Source organism: Lonchura striata, chromosome 21 (genome assembly GCF_046129695.1).
Source record: "Lonchura striata isolate bLonStr1 chromosome 21, bLonStr1.mat, whole genome shotgun sequence".
In the NCBI taxonomy this organism is placed as follows: domain Eukaryota; kingdom Metazoa; phylum Chordata; class Aves; order Passeriformes; family Estrildidae; genus Lonchura; species Lonchura striata.
Window position 1 is genome coordinate 1,709,048 of NC_134623.1, and position 22,291 is coordinate 1,731,338.

At 57.4% G+C, this 22,291-nt stretch overlaps 1 protein-coding gene and 1 long non-coding RNA gene across 2 annotated transcripts in view; one reads left to right on the forward strand and one right to left on the reverse strand.

Moving 5' to 3' along the window:
* The first annotated feature begins 58 nt into the window (after nt 1-58).
* LOC144247292 (uncharacterized) lies at nt 59-1,132 on the forward strand. Its single transcript, XR_013341004.1, has 2 exons — nt 59-136; nt 856-1,132. It is a non-coding gene; the product is annotated as an uncharacterized LOC144247292 (long non-coding RNA).
* Nucleotides 1,133-2,184: 1,052 nt separating this feature from the next.
* The window catches only part of CAMSAP3 (calmodulin regulated spectrin associated protein family member 3), a 33,451-nt gene continuing 13,344 nt past the window's right edge, over nt 2,185-22,291 (reverse strand). Inside the window, 16 exon segments of the mRNA XM_077787675.1 lie at nt 2,185-2,501; nt 5,436-5,554; nt 6,655-6,761; nt 7,621-7,702; nt 8,057-8,073; nt 8,205-8,258; nt 9,279-9,571; nt 14,561-14,866; nt 15,129-16,240; nt 16,243-16,279; nt 16,281-16,551; nt 18,078-18,150; nt 18,772-18,827; nt 19,046-19,085; nt 19,668-19,800; nt 22,014-22,153. Coding sequence (XP_077643801.1) covers nt 2,217-2,501; nt 5,436-5,554; nt 6,655-6,761; nt 7,621-7,702; nt 8,057-8,073; nt 8,205-8,258; nt 9,279-9,571; nt 14,561-14,866; nt 15,129-16,240; nt 16,243-16,279; nt 16,281-16,551; nt 18,078-18,150; nt 18,772-18,827; nt 19,046-19,085; nt 19,668-19,800; nt 22,014-22,153 — 3,125 coding nt within the window. The 3' untranslated portion in view covers nt 2,185-2,216.

Below are 22,291 nucleotides of genomic sequence, written 5' to 3' on the forward strand. Positions count from 1 at the left end.
CCCAGTCCATCCCAGTCCATCCCAGTCCATCCCAGTCCCTCCCAGTCCCTCCCTCCCCAGACTGGCCGTGGCCGAGCGCAGCCGCCGGGAGGATTTGGAGCGGCTGAAGAACAGCGAAGAGAGAGAGAGGGAGATGGTGAGAGGGACAGGGGACACTGGGGACACTGGGGACACTGGGGACACTGGGGACATTGGGGACACTGGGGACACTGGGGACATTGGGGACACTGGGGACACTGGGGACACTGGGGACATTGGGGACATTGGGGACATTGGGGACATTGGGGACATTGGGGACACTGGGGACATTGGGGACATTGGGGACACTGGGGTGGCACTGGGGACACTGGGGACACTGGGGACACTGGGGGGACATTGGGGACATTGGGGACACTGGGGACACTGGGGACACTGGGGACATTGGGGACATTGGGGACACTGGGGACACTGGGGACATTGGGGACATTGGGGACATTGGGGACAGTGGGGACACTGGGGTGGCACTGGGGACACTGGGGACACTGGGGACACTGGGGGGACATTGGGGACATTGGGGACACTGGGGACACTGGGGACACTGGGGACATTGGGGACATTGGGGACACTGGGGACACTGGGGACATTGGGGACATTGGGGACACTGGGGACACTGGGGACATTGGGGACATTCAGGTGACACTCAGGTAACACAGAGTGACACAGGTGACATTGAGGTGGCACAGGTGACACAGGTGACACTTAGGTGACAGGGGTGACACAGGTGACATTCAGGTGACACACAGGTGACACACAGGTGACATTCAGGTGACACAGGTGACACACAGGTGACACAGGTGACACGCGTGTCCCCCGCAGGAGCGGCGCCTCTCGGGGTTGGAGCTGGAGCTGCGCCGGACGCGCGGCCACCCCCGCGATGTCCCCAACATGTCCCCAGGGTGTCCCTGCGATGTCCCCGACGTGTCCCCAGGGGGCTGCCACCAGCCCGGCGAGGATGGCCAGGCCACCTGCGTGTGACACCGATGTCCCCGAGGTGTCCCCGAGGTGTCCCCAGGGTGTCCCCAGGGTGTCCCCAGGGTGTCCCCACGGTGCCACCCCCCCGTGCCGTGGCAATAAACGCTGGCGTTGTCACCGCTGCTGTCCCCGGCTCCTTGGGGACACTTGGGGACACTTGGGGACATCCCCCGGGACCCCCCTGCTGTCCCCAAAGTGTCCCCAGGGTGTCCCCTTGATGTCCCCCAGTGTCCCTTTCATGTCCCCAGTGCCACCCCAGTGTCCCCAGAGTGTCCCCAGTGTCCCCTTGATGTCCCCAGAGTGTCCCCAATGTCCCCACAGTGCCACCCCAGCGTCCCCAGTGTTCCCCCAGTGCCACCCCAATGTCCCCCAGTGTCCCCATTTTGCCTCATTTTAGGGGACATTTTTGGGGGCTCTTTGGGGACATGTTTTGGGGCACCAGCTCAGTTTTGGGGTTTTATTTTGGGGCGCCCCAGGTGCCCGGGGATGGCAAAGGCGTCCCCTCAATGTCCCAAAATGTCCCCAAATGTCCCCAAATCCCCATGAACTCTGACACCGGGAGCCAATCGTTTTTGGGGTCAGCCCCGTTTTTGGGGTTTTTTGGGTTTTTATTTGGGGGTGCCGGGTTTTTTGGGGTGCCAGAGGTGGCCGGGGATGGTGAAGGCGTCCCCCTAAACCCAAACAATTCCAGGTGTCCCCAAATGTCCCCAAACGTCCCCAAATGTCCCCAAATGTGCCAAATCCCCATTAACAACACGAAGTGCAGCACAGACAGGATCGTTTTTGGGGTCAGCCCCGTTTTCGGGTTTTTATTTGGGGGTGCCGGGTTTTTTGGGGTGCCAGAGGTGGCCGGGGATGGTGAAGGCGTCCCCATAATCCAACCCATTTCAGGTGTCCCCAAATGTCCCCAAACGTCCCCAAATATCCCCATTAATAACACGAAGTGCAGCACAGACAGGATCGTTTTTGGGGTCAGCCCCGTTTTCGGGTTTTTATTTCGGGGTGCCGGGTTTTTTGGGGTGCCGTGGATGAGGAGAGCACCCAAAGTGTCCTTGGAGGGGATGACACTCCCTGGACCCATTCCAGGTGTCCCCAAATGTCCCCAAATGTCCCCAAATGTCCCCAAACGTCCCCAAATCCCCATTAATAACACGAAGTGCAGCACAGACAGGATCGTTTTTGGGGTCAGCCCCGTTTTTGGGTTTTTATTTGGGGGTGCCGGGTTTTTTGGGGTGCCAGAGGTGGCCGGGGATGGTGAAGGCGTCCACGCTGCCGCTCATGGTGCGCGCCGGGAGGCGGCAGAAGCGCCGCTGGTCCGACTGGTACTTGTAGAGAGCCTCGACCATGGGCAGGGGCACGCTGCGGGGCCCCGAGCCCGCCAGGCGCCGCAGCGTCGGGGGGATCCCCCCCAGCGCGTAAACACCCCGAAACTGGCAGCCCCCGTCCCGGAACAGGATCAGCAGCTGCTGCGCCGAGCTCTGCTCCATCTCCTGCAACGGCAAAGTCGGGCTTTGGGGGGTTTGGGGGGTTTTGGGGGGTTTTATGGGGTTTTTTAGGGGATTTCTGGGGTCTCTCAGGGGATTTGGGAGGGTTTTGGGAGGTTTGTGGGATTTTTTCAGGGATTTATGGGATTTTTGGGGGGATTTATGGGATTTTTTATGGATTTATGGGATTTTTCAGGGGATTTCTGGGGTTTTTTGGGGGTTTTTTGGGGGTTTTTATGGGGTTTTTTAGGGGATTTCTGGGGTCTCTCAGGGGATTTGGGAGGGTTTTGGGAGGTTTGTGGGATTTTTCAGGGATTTATGGGATTTTTCAGGGGATTTCTGGGGTTTTTTGGGGGTTTTTGGGGGTTTTTATGGGGTTTTTTAGGGGATTTCTTGGGGATTTTTGGGGTCTCTCAGGGGATTTTGATAGGATTTGGGAGGGTTTTTAAGGGGTTTGTCGGGTTTAAATGGCATTTTTTGGGTGGTTTGTGGGATTTTTTCAGGGATTTATGGGATTTTTGGGGGGATTTATGGGATTTTTTAGGGATTTATGGGATTTTTGAGGGGATTTTTGGGGTTTTTTGGAGGCTTTGTGGGGGTTTTTGGGGGATTTCTGGAGGTATTTCTAGGGGATTTCTGGGGGGCTCTTGTTTTGTTTTTGGTGATTTATGAGGGATTTATGGGGTTTTTTGGGGGGTTTATGGGGTTTTTGGAGTTTTTGGTATTTTTTGTGGGGTTTTTCTGGGATTTTATGGGGTTTTTTAGGAGATTTCTTGGGGATTTTTGGGGGATTTCTGGGGTCTCTCGGGATTTGTGAGGGTTTTGGGTGGTTTGTGGGATTTTTTCAGGGATTTATGGGATTTTTGGGGGGATTTATGGGATTTTTTTAGGGATTTATGGGATTTTTCAGGGGATTTCTGGGGTTTTTTGGGGGTTTTTTGGGGGTTTTATGGGGTTTTTTAGGGGATTTCTTGGGGATTTCTGGGGTCTCTCAGGGGATTTTGAGAGGATTTGGGAGGGTTTTGGGAGGTTTGTGGGATTTTTCCAGGGATTTATGGGATTTTTGGGGGGATTTATGGGATTTTTTAGGGATTTATGGGATTTTTCAGGGGATTTCTGGGGTTTTTTGGGGGTTTTTGGGGGTTTTTATGGGGTTTTTTAGGGGATTTCTTGGGGATTTCTGGGGTCTCTCAGGGGATTTTGGAGGATTTGGGAGGATTTTTAAGGGGTTTGTCGGGTTTAAATGGCATTTTTTGGGGATTTATGGGGTTTTTCGGGGGATTTCTGGGGTTTTTTGGAGGCTTTGTGGGGGTTTTTGGAGGCTTTGTGGGGGTTTTTGGAGGCTTTGTGGGGGTTTTTGGGGGATTTGTGGGGTTTTTTGGGGATTTCTGGAGGTTTTTCTGGGGGATTTCTGGGGGGCTCTTGTTTTGTTTTTGGTGATTTATGAGGGATTTCTGGGGTATTTTGGGGGGTTTATGGGTTTTTTTGGGGTTTTTGGTATTTTTTGTGGGGTTTTTCTGGGATTTTATGGGGTTTTTTGAGGGATTTCTGGGGTCTTTCGGGGGATTTTGGGAGGATTTGTGAGGGTTTTGGGAGGTTTGTGGGATTTTTGCAGGGATTTATGGGATTTTTGGGGGGATTTATGGGATTTTTCCAGGAATTTATGGGATTTTTAAGGGGATTTTTGGGGTTTTTTGGGGGTTTTTATGGGGTTTTATGGGGTTTTTTGGGGATTTCTTGGGGATTTCTGGGGGATTTCTGGGGTCTCTGAGGGGATTTGGGAGGGTTTTGGGAGGTTTGTGGGATTTTTCCAGGAATTTATGGGATTTTTGGGGGGATTTATGGGATTTTTTAGGGATTTATGGGATTTTTCAGGGGATTTCTGGGGTTTTTTGGGGGTTTTGGGGGATTTTATGGGGTTTTTTAGGGGATTTCTTGGGGATTTTTGGGGTCTCTCAGGGGATTTTGAGAGGATTTGGGAGGGTTTTGGGAGGTTTGTGGGATTTTTCCAGGAATTTATGGGATTTTTGGGGGGATTTATGGGATTTTTTGGGGGCTTTGTGGGGGTTTTTGGGGGATTTCTGGAGGTTTTTCTAGGGGATTTCTGGGGGGTTTTTGGAGTTTTTTGTGGTAATTTATGAGGGATTTATGGGTTTTTTAGGGATTTATGGGCATTTTTTGGGGATTTTGGGATTTTTAAGGGATTTATAGGATCTTTGGGGGGATTTTCTGGGGTTTTTTGGGGGATTTGTGGGGGTTTTTGGGGGATTTCCGGGGGAATTGTGGAGGTTTTTCTAGGGGATTTATGGGGTTTTTTTTTGGTGATTTTGGGTTTTTTTTTGGCTATTTATGGGTTTTTTTAGGGGTTTATGGGGTTTTTTGGGGGGATTTTGAAGTTTTTAGGGAGATTTTGGGGGTTTTAGGGGGATTTTGGGGGAATTTTGGGGTGATTTTTGGGGTCTCACCTGCAGCACTTTGCTCCTTTAGGGATCGCTGTAGGAATTTGGGTTTTTTTGGGTTCCCTGTGGGGTTTTTGGGGTCCCTGTCTGGCTGTGGGTTCTGGGGCATTTTTGGGGTGATTTTTGGGGATTTTGTGGGATTTTTGGGGATTTTGGGGTCTCACCTGCAGCACTTTTTTCCTTTCGGGATCGCTGTAGGAATTTGGGGTTTTTTTGGGTTCCCTGTGGGGTTTTTTGGGGTCCCTGTCTGGCTGTGGGTTCTGGGGGATTTTGGGGGGATTTTTGGGGTGATTTTGGGGGGTTTTGGGTCCCACCTGCAGCACCTTGGCCCTCAGGGGGATTTAGGATCGCTGTAGGAATTTGGGTTTTTTTGGGTTCCCTGTGGGGTTTTTTGGGTTCCCTGTGGGGTTTTTTGGGGTCCCTGTCTGGCTGTGGGTTCTGGGGGATTTTGGGGGGATTTTGGGGTGATTTTGGGTCCCACCTGCAGCACCTTGGCCCTCAGGGGGGCGTTGGGGGTCCCGGCCAGCACGCAGTGCGCCAGCGCGTTCTGGATCAGCGGCCGGTTGGACCTGGCCGTGGGCTCCTTGTACAGCCTCGGACCTGCGGGTTTGGGGGAAATTTGGGGGATTTTGGGCAATTTGGGGGATTTGGGAAAAGTTTGGGGGATCTTGGGAAAGGTTTGGGGGGTTTGGGGAAAAATTTGGAGGATTTGAAGGGAAATTTGGGGGGTTTGAGGGAGGTTGAGGAGGAAATTTGGGGATTTTGGGGGAAATTTGGGGGATTTGGGTGGAAATTTGGGAGATTTTGGGAAATTTGGGGGATTTGGGAAAAATTTGGGGGATTTGGGAAACGTTTGGGGGATTTGGGGAGAATTTTGGGGGTTTCGGGGGGATTTTTGGGGTTTTGGGGCAGGGGAAGGGAAAATCAGGACCTGGCCGTGGGCTCCTTATACAGCCTAGGACCTGGGGGATTTGGGGGAAATTTGGGGGATTTTGGGAAAATTGGGAGATTTGGGAAAAATTTGGGGGATTTTGGGAAAAGTTTGGGGGGTTTTGGGGGAAATTTGTGGAGTTTGGGGGAGATTTGGGTGGATTTGGGAGAGATTTGGGCGGATTTGGGGGAGATTTGGAAGAATTGAGGGAGGTTATTTAGGGGGAATTTGGGGAAATTTGGAGGATTTGGGGGGAAATTGGGAGATTTTGGGGAGGTTGAGGACGAAATTTGGGGGATTTTGGGGAAAATTTGAGGAAAATTTGGGGGATTTGGGCTATTTTGGGTAATTTGGGGAGGGGTCTCACCCGTGTACTCCGGCCCTGGTGAGGAGGGGTTGGGGGGTTTGAGGTCGCAGGGGATTTTGGGCTTATTTCAGGATATTTCAGGATATTTTTGGGGTGATTTCGGGGGGTTTTGGGTAATTTGGGGAGGGGTCTCACCCGTGTACTCCGGCCCTGGTGAGGAGGGGTTGGGGGGTTTGGGGTCGCAGGGGATTTTGGGCTGATTTTGGGATATTTTGGGATATTTTTGGGGTGATTTCGGGGGATTTGGGTAATTTGGGGAGGGGTCTCACCCGTGTACTCTGGCCCAGTGAGGAGGGGTTGGGGGGTTTGGGGTCGCAGGGGATTTTGGGCTGATTTTGGGATATTTTGGGATATTTTTGGGGTGATTTCGGGGGATTTGGGTAATTTGGGGAGGGGTCTCACCCGTGTACTCCGGCCCCGGTGAGGAGGGGTTGGAGTCGTGCTCCCACTCGCGGCCAGCGGGGGGCGCTCGGCTCGGGGACCCCGGCCCCGAGGGGGACCCGGCCCGGCTGGGGGAGGGGAAAAGGTCAGAGACCCCTCCCCAAAATCCCAAAATCCCCCAAAATCCCCAAATTCCCCCAAATGATCCCAAAGTTCCTGATCCGACCCCAAAAATTCCCCTTAAAACCCCAAATTTCCCCGTAAAATTTCCCCAAGACCCCCAAATTCCCCCCCAAAACCCCCTCCAAAGACCCCAAAATTTTCCCCTAAAAACCCCAAGTTTCCCCCAAAATCCTCCCCAAAACCCCAAAATTTCCCCCCAAACCCCAAAATCCCCTCCCCAAACCCCAAACTTTCCCCTAAAAGCCCCAAATTTCCCCACAAAAATTCCCAAATTTCCACCCCAAAACCACCAAATTTTTCCCCAGAGCCTCAAATCTTTCCCCAAATCTGAAAATCCCCTCCCAAGACCCCAAAATTTTCCCCTAAAACCACCAAATTTCCCCAAAATTCTCCCCCCAAATTTCCCCCAAAATCCCCCCAAAACCCCAAATTTCCCCAGTCCCCCCAAATCTTCCTTCAAACGCCAAATCCCCCAGATTTTCCCCCAAACCCCAAAATCCCCTCCCAAAACCACAAAATTTTCCCCTAAAACCCCCAAATTTCCCCCAAAAAACCCCAAATCCCCCCCTAATTCCCCCAAAATCCTCCCAAAACTCCCAAATTTTCCCCTAAAACCCCCAAATTTCCCATAAATCCCCCCCCAAAACCCCCAAATTTCCCCCGATATTTCCCCCAAAATCCCTCCTAAAAGCCCCAAATTTTGCCCAAAATTCTCCCCCAAAACCCCAAAATTCTCCCCAAAACCCCAAATTTTCCCCCCAAAACCCCAAATTTCCCCAAATTCCCCCAAATTCCCCCCCTCACCTGTGGCTGCGCCCCCCCCCCGGCTCGGCCACGCTGGACAGGGAGAGCGAACTCTGGGAATAGACCTTGGAGAGGCGCGAGCCTGGGGGACAGGGGTGAGACCCCTCCCCAAATTACCCCGACCCCTCCCCAAATTCCCACAGACCCCTCCCCAAATTCCCCGGGACCCCCAAACCCAGGGACCCCCCAAAAACCTCCCCAAAATCCAGAGACCCCTCCCCAAAATCCCCCCCAAACTCTGGGAATAGACCTTGGAGAGGCGCGAGCCTGGGGGGACAGGGGTGAGACCCCTCCCCAAATTACCCCGACCCCTCCCCAAATTCCCACAGACCCCTCCCCAAATTCCCCGGGACCCCCAAACCCAGGGACCCCCCAAAAACCTCCCCAAAATCCAGAGACCCCTCCCCAAAATCCCCCCCAAACTCTGGGAATAGACCTTGGAGAGGCGCGAGCCTGGGGGGACAGGGGTGAGACCCCTCCCCAAATTACCCCGACCCCTCCCCAAATTCCCCCCGACCCCTCCCCAAATTCCCCGGGACCCCCAAATTCAGGGACCCCCAAAAATCCCCCCAAAATCCAGAGACCCCTCCCCAAAATCCCCCCCAAGCTCTGGGAATAGACCTTGGAGAGGCGCGAGCCTGGGGGGACAGGGGGTGAGACCCCTCCCCAAATTCCCACAGACCCCTCCTCAAATTCCCCAGGACCCCCAAATTCAGGGACCCCCAAAAAATCCCCCCAAAATCCCGAGACCCCTCCCCAGAACGCCCCCCAAAACCCAAGGACAGAGCTCTGGGAGAGGTGAGACCCCTCCCCAAATTACCCCCGACCCCTCCCCAAATTCCCCGACACACCCAAATTCCCGGACACCCCTCCCCAAATTCCCTGAGACCCCTCCCCAAATTCCCCAAGACCCCAGCCCCATTTCAGGGCTACCCGAAGCCCCCAGCCCCATTTCAGGGGTGACCCCGAAGCCCCCAGACCCATTTCAGAGGTGACCCCAAAGTCCCCAGCCCCATTTCAGGGGTACCCGAAGCCCCCAGCCCCATTTCAGGGATGACCCCAAACCCCCCAGCCCCATTTCAGAGGTGACCCCAAAGTCCCCAGCCCCATTTCAGGGGTACCCGAAGCCCCCAGCCCCATTTCAGGGGTACCCGAAGCCCCCAGCCCCATTTCAGGGATGACCCCAAACCCCCCAGCCCCATTTTAGGGGTGACCCCGGAGCCCCCAGACCCATTTTGGGGATCTCCCCAGCCCCATTTCAGGGGTACCCCGAAGCCCCCAGCCCCATTTCAGGGATGACCCCAAACCCCCCAGCCCCATTTTAGGGGTGACCCCGGAGCCCCCAGACCCATTTTGGGGATCTCCCCAGCCCCATTTCAGGGGTACCCGAAGCCCCCAGCCCCATTTCAGGGGTACCCCGAAGCCCCCAGCCCCATTTCGGGGATGACCCCGAAGCCCCCAGCCCCATTTCAGGGGTACCCCGAAGCCCCCAGCCCCATTTGGGGATCTCCCCAGCCCCATTTCAGGGTACCCGAATACCCCAGCCCCATTTCAGGGCTACCCGAAGCCCCCAGCCCCATTTCAGGGGTACCCCGGAGCCCCCAGCCCCATTTCAGGGGAACCCCGAAGCCCCCAGACCCATTTCAGGCCCCCCTTACCCAGCAGCCCCTTGGGGGGCTCCTCCCCAGGGCCGAGTCGTCGCAGCAGCGGGGCCGGGGTCTCCCCGAGCCCCCTCCCCTAATTTGGGGCTCCCGGGGGGGTCCCCGAGTGTTGCCCCCCCCGATTTTGGGGCGGGGGTCCCGCGGGGGGGTCTCAGGACCTTCTCCAGCTCCTCCATCAGCTTCAGCTGCTGCCGCCGCTCGTACTCCAGCCGGGTGAACTCCCCCCGCCGAGACCCCTCCCCAAATTCCTTCTCCGGGGCTGGGGGCGGCTGGGGGGGCTCCGAGGGGGGCTGGGAGGGGGGGAAAGGGTCAGGACCCCTCCCCAAATTCTTCTCGAGGGGGAAAAAGGGAAGAGACCGCTCCCCAAATTGTCCTCAGAGGGGAAAAGGCTCAGGACCCCTCCCCAAATTCTTCTTGAGAGGAAATAATGGAGAGGCCCCTCCCCAAATTTTAGACCCCCCTCCATTTTTAGGAGCCCCCTCCCCATTTTTTGGACCCTCCCCCATTTCCGGGACCCCCTCCCCCATTTCTGGGACCCTTCCCCATTTTCTGACCCCTCCCCCATTTTTCAGACCCTCCCCATTTCTGGGACCCCTCCCCAATTCCAGGACCCCTCCCCCATTTCCGGGCCCCCTCCCCAATTCCGGGCCCCTCCCCAATTCCAGACCCCCTCCCCAATTCCGGGCCCCCTCCCCATTTCTGGGCCCTCTCCCCAATTCCGGGCCCCCTCCCCAATTCCGAGCCCCCTCCCCAATTCCGGGCCCCCTCCCCAATTCCAGGCCCCCTCCCCAATTCCAGACCCCCTCCCCAATTCCAGATCCCCTCCCCCATTTCCAAGCCCCCTCCCCAATTCCGGGCCCCCTCCCCAATTCCAAGCCCCCTCCCAATTCCAGGCCCCCTCCCCATTTCCAAACCCCCTCCCCAATTCCGGGCCCCCTCCCCAGTTCCAGACCCCTCCCCAATTCCAGACCCCCTCCCCAATTCCAAGCCCCCTCCCCCAATTCCAAGCCCCCTCCCCAATTCCAAGCCCCCTCCCCAATTCCAAGCCCCCTCCCCAATTCCAGGCCCCCTCCCCATTTCCAAACCCCCTCCCCAATTCCAGACCCCTCCCCAATTCCAGACCCCCTCCCCAATTCCGGGCCCCCTCCCCATTTCTGGGCCCCCCTCCCCAATTCCAAGCCCCCTCCCCAATTCCAAGCCCCCTCCCCAATTCCAGACCCCTCCCCAATTCCAGACCCCCTCCCCAATTCCAGGCCCCCTCCCCATTTCCAAACCCCCTCCCCAATTCCGAGCCCCCTCCCCAATTCCAGACCCCCTCCCCAGTTCCGGGCCCCCTCCCCAATTCCCGCTCACCGCTCCGGGGGCTGCTCCTGCCCCGCCCCCCACAGGCGGCGCTGCCGCGGGGGGGGAGGGGCGCGGCGGGGGGGGGAGGGGTCGGTGTCATCGAGCTGCGACGGGGGGGACAGGGGGACACGGGGACATGGGGACACCTCCTGTCCCAGTGCCACCACCCCAGTGTCACCACCCCCTGCGTCTCTGTGTCACCACTGCCACCACCACCAGTGTCCCTGTGCCACCACTGCCACCAACCACCTCAGTGTCACCACCTCAGTGTCCCCGTGGTGCCACCACCCCAGTGTCACCACCCCCTGCATCTCTGTGTCACCACTGCCACCACCCCACTGCCACCATCCCAGTGTCACCACCCCCTGTGCCACCCCCAGTGTCCCCATGGTGCCACCACTGCCACCACCCCACTGCCACCACCCCAGTGCCACCACCCCAGTGCCACCACCCCCAGTGTCCCTGTGCCACCACCCCAGTGCCACCACCCCCAGTGTCCCTGTGCCACCACCCCAGTGTCCCCGTGGTGCCACCACCCCAGTGCCACCACCACCCGTGTCCCCATGGTGCCACCACCCCAGTGCCACCACCACCCGTGTCCTCATGGTGCCACCACCCCAGTGTCACCACCCCAGTGTCCCCGTGGTGCCACCACCCCAGTGTCACCACCCCCAGTGTCCCCGTGGTGCCACCACCCCAGTGCCACCACCACCCGTGTCTCCATGGTGCCACCACCCCAGTGCCACCACCACCCGTGTCCTCATGGTGCCACCACCCCAGTGCCACCACCCCAGTGTCCCTGTGCCACCACCCCAGTGTCACCAACCCCAGTGTCCCCATGGTTCCACCACTGCCACCACCCCACTGCCACCACCCCCAGTGTCCCCGTGGTGCCACCACCCCCAGTGTCCCCGTGGTGCCACCACTGCCACCAACCACCTCAGTGTCACCACCCCCTCTGTGTTCCTGTGCCACCACTGCCGCCATCCCAGTGCCACCTTGTCCCTCATCCCAGTGCCACCACCTCCCCAGTCCCAGTGCCACCAAGTCTCCTGTCCCAATGCCACCACCTCCCCAGTCCCAGTGCCACCAAGTCTCCTGTCCCAATGCCACCATCTCCCTTGTCCCAATGCCACCACGTCGTCTTTCCCAATGCCACCACCCCCTCCCCCAATGCCACCCCAGTGCCACCTCTGTGCCCTCCCCGCTGTCCCCACCAATGTCCCCGCTGTCCCCAGCGCCGTCCCCGGTGTCCCCAATGTCCCCACCAATGTCCCCAACATCCCCAGCAATGTCCCCAATGTCCCCAGCACCATCCCCAGTGATGTCCCCAATGTCCCCACCAATGTCCCCACCATCCCCAGCAATGATGTCCCCAGTGTCCCCACCAATGTCCCCAACATCCCCAACGATGTCCCCGCTGTCCCCAAAGCCGTCCCCAGTGTCCCCAATGTCCCCACCAATGTCCCCACCAATGTCCCCACCAATGTCCCCACCAATGTCCCCACCATCCCCAGCAATGTCCCCAATGTCCCCAGCACCGTCCCCAGTGTCCCCACCAATGTCCCCACCATCCCCAGCAATGTCCCCGCTGTCCCCAGTGCCATCCCCGGTGTCCCCAGTGTCCCCACCAATGTCCCCACCATCCCCAGCGATGTCCCCAATGTCCCCAGCACTGTCCCCAGTGTCCCCAATGTCCCCAGTACTGTCCCCAGTGTCACCACCAATGTCCCCACCATCCCCAGCGATGTCCCCAATGTCCCCAGCACCATCCCCAGCAATGTCCCCAATGTCCCCAGCACCGTCCCCGGTGTCCCCAATGTCCCCACCAATGTCCCCGCTGTCCCCAGTGCCATCCCCGGTGTCCCCAGTGTCCCCACCAATGTCCCCACCATCCCCAGCAATGTCCCCAGTGTCCCCAGCACCGTCCCCAGTGTCCCCACCAATGTCCCCACCATCCCCAGCGATGTCCCCAATGTCCCCAGCACCATCCCCAGCAATGTCCCCAATGTCCCCAGCGCCGTCCCCGGTTGTCCCCAGTGTCCCCACCAATGTCCCCACCATCCCCAGCGATGTCCCCGCTGTCCCCAGCACCATCCCCAGTGTCCCCAGTGTCCCCACCAATGTCCCCACCATCCCCAGCGATGTCCCCGCTGTCCCCAGCGCCGTCCCCGCCGTACCTTACAGAAGAACCCCACGCTGGCGCGGGGTCCCCCATTGCCCCCTTCGGTGGGGGACCCCTCCAGCGAGTCCCCTTCTCCTTCCTCCTCCTCCTCCTCCTCCTCCTCCTCCTCCTCCTCGGGGCGTCCCCGGGGCGCCCCGGCCGTGCCAGCCTCGCCGGGGGACAGGGACGCGTCGCTGGTGCCATCGCCGCAGGCGCGGGCGCGCAGCGCGCCCCGGCCGGGCACCGGGGGCGACTCGGGGGGCGCCGAGGGCGGCGGGGGTCCCTGCTGGGGAGGGGACACCAGGGTGGCACCGAGTGGCACCGGGGTGGCACCAGGGTGGCATTGAATGGCACCAGGGTGGCACTGAATGGCACCGGGGTGGCATTGAATGGCACCGGGGTGGCATTGAATGGCACCAGAGTGACACCATGGTGGCACTGATCTGACCCAAATCACCCCAAATCTGACCCAAATCCTATCGAAATCTCCCCAAATCTGGCCCAAATTTCCCCAAATCTGACCCAAATTTCCCAAAATTCCCCAAATCTCACCTCCTACTCCTTGTGCTGCTCCCCTGGCCGTCGGTGAAGTGCAGCGAGCTGCGGGTCTGCATCTGACCCCAATTTCCCCAAATCTGACCCAAATCCTATCAAAATTTCCCCAAATCTGACCTGAATTTCCCCAAATCTCCCCAAATCTGACCCGAATTTCCCAAATCCTCCCCAAATCTCACCTCCTGCTCCTTGTGCTGCTCCTCCTGGCCGTCGGCGAAGCGCAGCGAGCTGCGGGTCTGCACCTGACCCAAATTTCCCCCGGATTTCCCCAGATCTGACCCAAATTTCCCCAAATCCTCCCTAAATTCCCCAAATCTCACCTCCTCCTCCTCGTGCTGCTCCTCCTCCTGGCTGTCGGCGAAGTGCAGCGAGCTGTGGGTCTGCATCTGACCCCAATTTCCCCAAATCTGACCCGAATCTGACCCAAATCACCCCAAATCTGACCCGAATTTCCCCAGATCTGACCCGAATTACCCCAAAATTCCCCCAATCTCACCTCCTCCTCCTCGTGCTGCTCCTCCTGGCCGTCGGCGAAGCGCAGCGAGCTGCGGGTCTGCATCTGACCCAAATCACCCCAAATCTGACCCGAATTACCCCAAAATTCCCCCAATCTCACCTCCTCCTCCTCGTGCTGCTCCTCCTGGCCGTCGGCGAAGCGCAGCGAGCTGCGGGTCTGCATCTGACCCAAATCACCCCAAATCTGACCCAAATTTACCCGAATCTGACCCGAATTTCCCCAAATCTGACCCGAATTTCCCCAAATTTCCCCCAATCTCACCTCCTCCTCCTCGTGCTGCTCCTCCTGGCCGTCGGCGAAGCGCAGCGAGCTGCGGGTCTGCATCTGACCCCAATTTCCCCAAATCTGACCCAAATCTGACCCAAATCACCCCAAATCTGACCCAAATTTCCCCAAATCTGACCCAAATTTCCCCCAATCTCACCTCCTCCTCCTCGTGCTGCTCCTCCTGGCCGTCGGCGAAGCGCAGCGAGCTGCGGGTCTGCACCTGACCCAAATCACCCCAAATCTGACCCGAATTTCCCCAGATCTGACCCGAATTACCCCAAAATTCCCCAAATCTCACCTCCTCCTCCTCGTGCTGCTCCTCCTCCTGGCCGTCGGTGAAGCGCAGCGAGCTGCGGGTCTGCATCTGACCAAAATTTCCCCAAATCTGATCCGAATTTCCCCAAATTTCCCCAAATCTGACCCAAATCTCACCTCCTCCTCCTCATGCTGCTCCTCCTGGCCGTCAGCAAAGCGCAGCGAGGTAAGGGTCTGCATCTGACCCGAATCTCCCCAAATCTGACCTGAATTTCCCAAATCCTCCCAAAATTCCCCCAATCTCATCTCCTCGTCCTTGTGCTGCTCCCCTGGATGTCGGCAAAGCGCAGCGAGCTGCGGGTCTGCATCTGACCCAAATCTGACCCGAATTTCCCGAAATCTGACCCGAATTTCCCCAAATCTCACCTCCTCCTCCTCGTGCTGCTCCTCCTGGCCGTCGGCGAAGCGCAGCGAGCTGCAGGTCTACATCTGACCCAAATCACCCCAAATCTGACCCAAATTTCCCCAAATCTGACCCAAATTACCCCAAATCTGACCCGAATTTCCCCAAAATTCCCCCAATCTCACCTCCTCCTCCTCGTGCTGCTCCTCCTGGCCGTCGGCGAAGCGCAGCGAGCTGTGGGTCTGCATCTGACCCCAATTTCCCCAAATCTGACCCGAATCTGACCCAAATCACCCCAAATCTGACCCGAATTACCCCAAAATTCCCCCAATCTCACCTCCTCCTCCTCGTGCTGCTCCTCCTGGCCGTCGGCGAAGCGCAGCGAGCTGCGGGTCTGCACCTGACCCAAATCACCCCAAATCTGACCCAAATTTCCCCAAATCTCACCTCCTCCTCCTCGTGCTGCTCCTCCTGGCCGTCGGCGAAGCGCAGCGAGCTGCGGGTCTGCACGGGCACCTGGCTGGGCGAGAAGCGCCGCAGGTGGGGCAGCGTGTCCACGTCGTGGGGAGGGGTCAGCACCCGCGTCAGGGGCGGCAGCCGCAGCTCCGCGGGCCGGGGTCTCCTGGGGCTGCGGGGAGGGGGCTTCCGAGACCCCCCCGCCGATACCGCGACAGAACCCGCGGCTCCTCCTCCTCCTGCCGTCGCATTTCCTGCATTGTTGCTGCCGCTTCCTCCTCCTCCTCCTCTCCTGGCGGGCGCCGGCGAGCCCGGGGTGTTTTTTGGGGTTGCCGAGGGGGTTTTGGTGGATTTGGGGAGGGGGATCACCCAAGCCTGGGGGGCTCCGTGGGGTCTCTGCTCCAGCAGCAGCCGCTCCTGCTGCTGCGTCAAGCGTTGCATGTCCAGCTGCAACGAGCTCAGCGCCGCGCTCAGCCTGGCCACCGCCGCTTCGTATTGCCCTGGAGGGGCCGGAGGCGGTTTTGGTGGAGCCCCCAGACTCAATTCCTCCTCGGGAAGGGCGGGGGAAGCCCCCTCCTCGTCGTGGCGGAGGCGCTGCAAAGCGCTTTGGCCCAAGCGCTGGCGGTGCTTGGCGAAAATGGCCTCGATGCGTTTCTTCTGCGCCTCGATGGCGCGGCGCTTCTCCTCCAAACGAGCTCCCAGCTGCGACATCTCGGCGCTGAGACCCCCGCCCGATTCGGGGGGACCCCCGGGAGAGGTGGGGACCCCCCCCAAATTCACGCCGAGACCCCCGGGGGGATTGGCGGGGGCGGCGCCGGTGGCTTCTTCCAGTTTCTTCTTGCGCTCGGCAAAGCTGGTCATGGGACGGGCTGGATTTTGGGGAGGATTTTGGGGGCCCCAGAAGGATTCGGAGGGGTTCCAAGAAGATTTTGGGGGGCGCCAGAAAGATTCGGAGAGGTTCCAAGGAGATTTTGGGGGTTTTGAGGAGGGGGAGGCTCCGGGGAGTGGAGGAAAAAAGCGTCGGGGGCTCCGTCGGGGGAGGAGGCGCTCGGAGCTGTGGATGATCTGCAGAGCCTCCTCGATGCTGGGGGGCTCGGCGGGCTCGGGGACACCATTGGGGACAGCCGGGGGGGTGGCAGGGGTGGCACCCGGCGGGTGGCAGCGGCGGTGGCGCGGGGCGAGGCTGTCGGAGCTGGCGGAGCGGGCGAGGGTCCCGGCCGGGACCCCCACGGGGTTGCCCATGACGATGTCGACGTCGCTGTCCAGGCCGAAGGGGATGCTGAAGGACACGGCTTGGGACAGGGGGTGGCTGGGGAGGGGGACACGGGGGGGTGAGAACTCAAAAAGTGTCCCCAGAGTGTCCCCAGAGCGTCACCAAGTCATTTGGTTAAAATCCGCACCCAAATCGGAACAAAATCGCCTCAAATTTGAGGGAAATCGCCCCAAATTTGACCCAAATCTGACCCAAATCGGACCCAAATCGCCAAATCTGACCCAAATCATTTCAAATCACCCCAAATCTCACCCAAATCACCCCAAGTCAGACCCAAATCATTTCAAGTCCCACCCAAATGTGCCCCAAATCACCCCAAATGTGCCCAAGTCACCCCAAACTGGACCCGTGACACCCCAGATCTCAGGGGATGCTGAAGGACACGGCTTGGGACAGGGGGTGGCTGGGGAGGGGGACACGGGGGGGGTGAGAACTCAAAAAGTGTCCCCAAAATGTTCCCAAAGTGTCCCCAGAGTGTCACCAAATCATCCGGTTCAAATCCGCACCGAAATCAGAGCAAAATCGCCTCAAATTTGAGGGAAATCGCCCCAAATTTGACCCAAATCTGACCCAAATCACCCCAAATGTGCCCCAAGTCACCCCAAACTGGACCCGTGACACCCCAGATCTCAGGGGATGCTGAGGGACACGGCTTGGGACAGGGGGTGGCTGGGGAGGGGGACACGGGGGGGTGAGAACTCAAAAAGTGTCCCCAGAGTGTCACCAAATCATTTGGTTAAAATCCGCACCGAAATCAGAGCAAAATCGCCTCAAATTTGAGGGAAATCGCCCCAAATTTGACCCAAAATTGACCTAAATCTGACCCAAATCGGACTCAGATCACCCCAAATCTGACCCAAATAATTTCAAATCACCCCAAATCCCACCCAAATCACCCCAAAGCTGCCCCAAATCACCCCAAATGTGCCCAAGTCACCCCAAACTGGACCCGTGACACCCCAGATCTCAGGGGATGCTGAAGGACACGGCTTGGGACAGGGGGTGGCTGGGGAGGGGGACACGGGGGGGTGAGAACTCAAAATGTCCCCAGAGTGTCACCAAATCATTTGGTTAAAATCCGCACCCAAATCGGAGCAAAATCGCCTCAAATTTGAGGGAAATCGCCCCAAATTTGACCCAAAATTGACCCAAATTGCCCAAATCAGACCCAAATCGCCCCAAATCACCTCAAATTTATCCACATCACTCTAAATCTGCACCGCAAACCCTCTGGGACACCCCAAAATCCCCCAGGACCCCCCAAATCCTCCAAGACCCCACAAATCCTCCCCAAAACCTTCCTGGGACCCCCCCCAAATCCCTCAGGACCCCCCAAAAATCCCCCAGGACCCCCCAAATCCCCCAAGATGCCCCAAATCCTCCCCAAATCCCCCCTGGGACCCCCAAATCTCTTAGGACCCCCCCCCAAATCCCCCCTGGAACCCCCCCAAATCCCCCAGGACCCCCCCAAATGCATCCCAAAACCCGCCTGGGACCCCCCAAATGCCCCAGGACCCCCCAAATCCTCCCCAAGCCCCCCAGGACCCCCAAACCCCCCTCACCTGAGGGGTCTCTTGCTCCAGCCCTTCCCGAAGCCGTCGCCGTGGGGGAGGGAGGGGGAGTGGGGCAGGAGGCCTTTTTTGGGGGGGGAGAAGAAATGGGGTCACCCCCAGACCCAAAACCCCCCCAAGCTCGGAGACCCCCCCAAAAATCCCAATGAGCTCCCCCAGGATGCTCCAAAATCCCAAAATTCCCCCAGGACCCCTCAAAATCCCTCCCCAAATTTTTGGGGGCCCCCTCCCAGCTCAGTGACCCCCCCCAAAAATCCCAGCAACCCCCAAATTCAACCCAAATTCCCCCCCAAAATCCCCCCAGGACACCCCCCAAATCCCCCAGGACCCTCCAAATCCCCAGGATCCCCCTAAATTTCCCCAGGACCCCCCAAATCTTCCCCAAAACCCCCCTGGGACCCCTCCCAAATCCAATGATCTCCCTCAGGACCCCCCAAAATCCCTCCCCAGACCCTCCCCTAACCCCAAACTCCCCCTCTGGGACCCCTCCCCAAATTCTTGGGGTCCCCCCCAGACCATCCCAGCTCAGTGACCTCCCCCAAAAATCCCAGTGAGCTCCCCCAGGACCCCCCAAAATCCCAAAATTCCCCCAGGACTCCCCAAAATCCTTCCCCAGCCGTCCCCCACAACCCCAAATCCCCCTCCCCAAATTTTTGGGGTCCCCCCAGATTTGGGGGGGTCTTACCTGGGGGTTGCCCCCCCCCTGCCAACAGGGGGTGCCGAAAGTTGAAGCCAGGGGAGCTGTGGGGGGGTCACGGGGGGTCAGTGACCCCCAAAAATCCCAAAAATTGCCCCAAAGAAAACCCCAAAATCCCTCCCAAAACCCCAACATCTCCCTCAAAAAAAAAAACCACAAAAAAACCAAAATCCTTCCCACAAAAAAAGCCCAAAATCCCTCCCACAAAAAAACCCAACCCAAAATCCCCCCAAAAAACCCCAAAATCCCCCAAAATTCTCACCTGCTTTTGGGGTTCGGAGCATCACCAGTAGCCGGAGATTCTGGGCGGGGAGGGGAAATTTTGGAAGGTACCCCCCCCAAAATTTGGGGTCCCCCACCAGACCCCCACAAAATTTGGGGTTCCCCCTACCTGACCGCCCCCCCCCCCAAAATTTGGGCACCCCCCCAAATTTGGGGTCCCTTCAGTTCCTCCCTGTCAATTTTAGTGTCCCAAATTTTTGGGATTTTTGGGACCCCCTCCCCATTTTTGGGGTTTGGCCCCTCCTAAAATTTGGGGTCCCCCCCCTACCTGAGCCCCCCTCAAATTTGGGGTCCCTTCAGTTCCTCCCTGTCAATTTTAGTGTCCCAAATTTTTGGGATGTTTGGGACCCCTCCCCATTTCTGGGGTTTGGCCCCTCCAAAAATTTGGGGCCCTCCCCCTACCTGACCCCTCCCAAAATTTGGGGTCTCCCCCCCTACCTGACCCCCCCCAAAATTTGGGGTCCCCCACCACCTGACCCCCCCAAATTTGGGGTCCCTTCAGTCCGTCCCCCCTCAATTTTAGTGTCCCAAATTTTTGGGATTTTTGGGACCCCCTCCCCATTTTTGGGGTTTGGCAATTCCAAATTTGGGGTCCCCCCTACCTGACCCCATCCCCCCAAAATTTGGGGTCCCCCCCCCTACCTGAGCCCCCCCCAGCTGCCGGGGGGTGACAAACGGGGGTCTCAGCACCTCGAAGCACAGGAAGAGCTCGGCCAGGAAAGCCCCCACGTTCAACTGGGGGCACAAAGGGGGGGTCAGGGGGGGCTCCCAGTATGGACCAGTATCCCCCAGTGCCTCCCAGTTCCTCCCAGTTTAACTCAGTGCCTCCCAGTATCCCCCAGTTTATCCCAGTTTCTCCCAATTCCCTCCCTCAGGGCAGCTGCCATCTTGTCCCATTGCCCTCATTCCCTCCATTCTCTCCCAGTTCACAAAATTCCTCCCAGTTTCTCCCAGTTTCCCGCAGTGTCTTCCCAGTTTATCCCAGTTTACCCCAGTTTCTCCCAGTTTCCCCCAGTTTATCCCAGTTTCTCCCAATTCCCTCCCTCAGGGCAGCCGCCATCTTGTCCCATTGCCCTCATTCCCTCCATTCTCTCCCAGTTCACAAAATTCCTCCCAGTTTCTCCCAGTTTCCCCCAGTGTCTTCCCAGTTTATCCCAGTTTACCCCAGTTTCTCCCAGTTTCCCCCAGTTTATCCCAATTTCTCCCCAGTTCCCTCCCTCAGGGCAGCCGCCATCTTGTCCCATTGCCCTCATTCCCTCCATTCTCTCCCAGTTCACCAAATTCCTCCCAGTTTCTCCCAGTTTCCCGCAGTGTCTTCCCAGTTTATACCAGTTTACCCCACTTTCTCCCAGTTTATCCCAGTTTCTCCCAGTTTCCCCCAGTTTATCCCAATTTCTCCCCAGTTTCCCCCTCAGGGCAGCCGCCATCTTGTCCCATTGCCCTCATTCCCTCCATTCCCTCCCAGTTCACCAAATTCCTCCCAGTTTCTCCCAGTGTCTTCCCAGTTTATCCCAGTTTACTCCAATTTAACCCATTTTAACCCAGTTCATCCCAGTTTTCCCAGTTTCTCCCCAGTTTAACCCAATTTCTCCCCAGTTTCCCCCTCTGGGTGGCCGCCATGTTGCCCCATTGCACTCATTGCCTCCATTCCCTCCCAGTTCACCAAATTTCTCCCAGTTTGCCCAGTTTATCCCAGTTTCTAAGATATTATCCCAGTTTACCCCGGTTTCTCCCCAGTTTCCCCTGGTTTCTCCCCAGTTTATCCCAGTTTAACCCAGTTTCTCCCAATTCCCTCCCTCAGGGCAGCCGCCATCTTGTCCCATTACCCTCATTGCCTCCATTCCTGCCCAATTTGCCAAATTTCTCCCAGTTTATCCCAGTTTCCCCCAGTTTCTCACAGTTTCCCCCAGTTTATCCCAGTTTCTCCCAGTTTCCCCCAGTTTATCCCAATTTCTCCCCAGTTCCCTCCCTCAGGGCAGCCGCCATCTTGTCCCATTTCCCTCATTGCCTCCATTCCCTCCCAGTTCACCAAATTCCTCCCAGTTTGCCCCAGTTTCTCCCAGTTTCTAAAATTTTATCCCAGTTTGTCCCAGTTTCTCCCACTTTAACTCAGCTTAACCCAGTTTGTTCCAGTTTAACCCATTTTATCCCACTTTAACCCAGTTTCTCCCAGATTAACCCATTTTCTCCCATTTTAACCCAGTTTAAACAGTTTCTCCCATTTTAGCCTAGTTTCTCCCAGCTGAACCAAGTTTCTCCCACTTTAGCCCATTTTCTCCCATTTAAACCCAGTTTCTCCCAGTTTCTCCCAGTTTAACCCAGTTTTTCCCAGTTTAACCCAGCTTCCCTCAATCCCTCCCAGTTGCACTCAATCCCCACCCAGTTTAATCCAGTTTCTCCCAGTTTAACCGTTTCCCCCAATCCCCACCCAATTTCTCTCAGTTTCTCCCAGTTTAACCCCAATCCCTGCCCAGTTTAACCCAGTTTCTCCCATTTTAACCTACTTTAACCCATTTTCTCCCAGTTTCCCCCATTTTCTCCCAGTTTCTCCAAATTTCCCCAATTTTCTCACACTTTAACCCATTTCCCCCCATTTTTAACCCATTTTTTCCCAGTTTCTCCCAGTTTCCTCCGTTTTCTCCCACTTTAACCCATTTTCCCCCAGTTTAACCCATTTTGTCACATTTTCTCCCAGTTTTCCCCATTTTCTCCCAGTCTTCCCCATTTTCTCCCAGTTTCCCCCATTTTCTCCCAGTTTCCCCCATTTTGTCCAAGTTTCTCCCATTTTCTCCAACTTACACCCATTTTCCCCCAGTTTTTTAACCCATTTTCTCCCAATTTCCTGCATTTTCTCCCAGTTTCCCCCATTTTCTCCCACTTTAACCCACTTTCCCCCAGTTTTTCACCCATTTTCCCCCAGTTTAACCCGTTTTCTCCCATGTTCTCACCTTGAGGGCGGGCGCCATGTAGAGCAGGTCCTCCACGGCCAGCGGGCAGCGCGTGCGCAGGTGCCGCGCGCCGAACTCGCGCACCAGCCCCAGGTTGTGCAGCCGGTCCGGCAGCGCCAGCGGCGCCCCGAGGCGGATTTCTAGAAAATTCCAGAGAGGAAAAAAAAATATATATGGGGGTTACACCCCAAAAAAACCTCCAGGAAACTCCAAATCCATGGAGTGCACCCTTTATGGGATTTCCCCGTATCCCCCATTGGGATACTCCCATTAGGGTC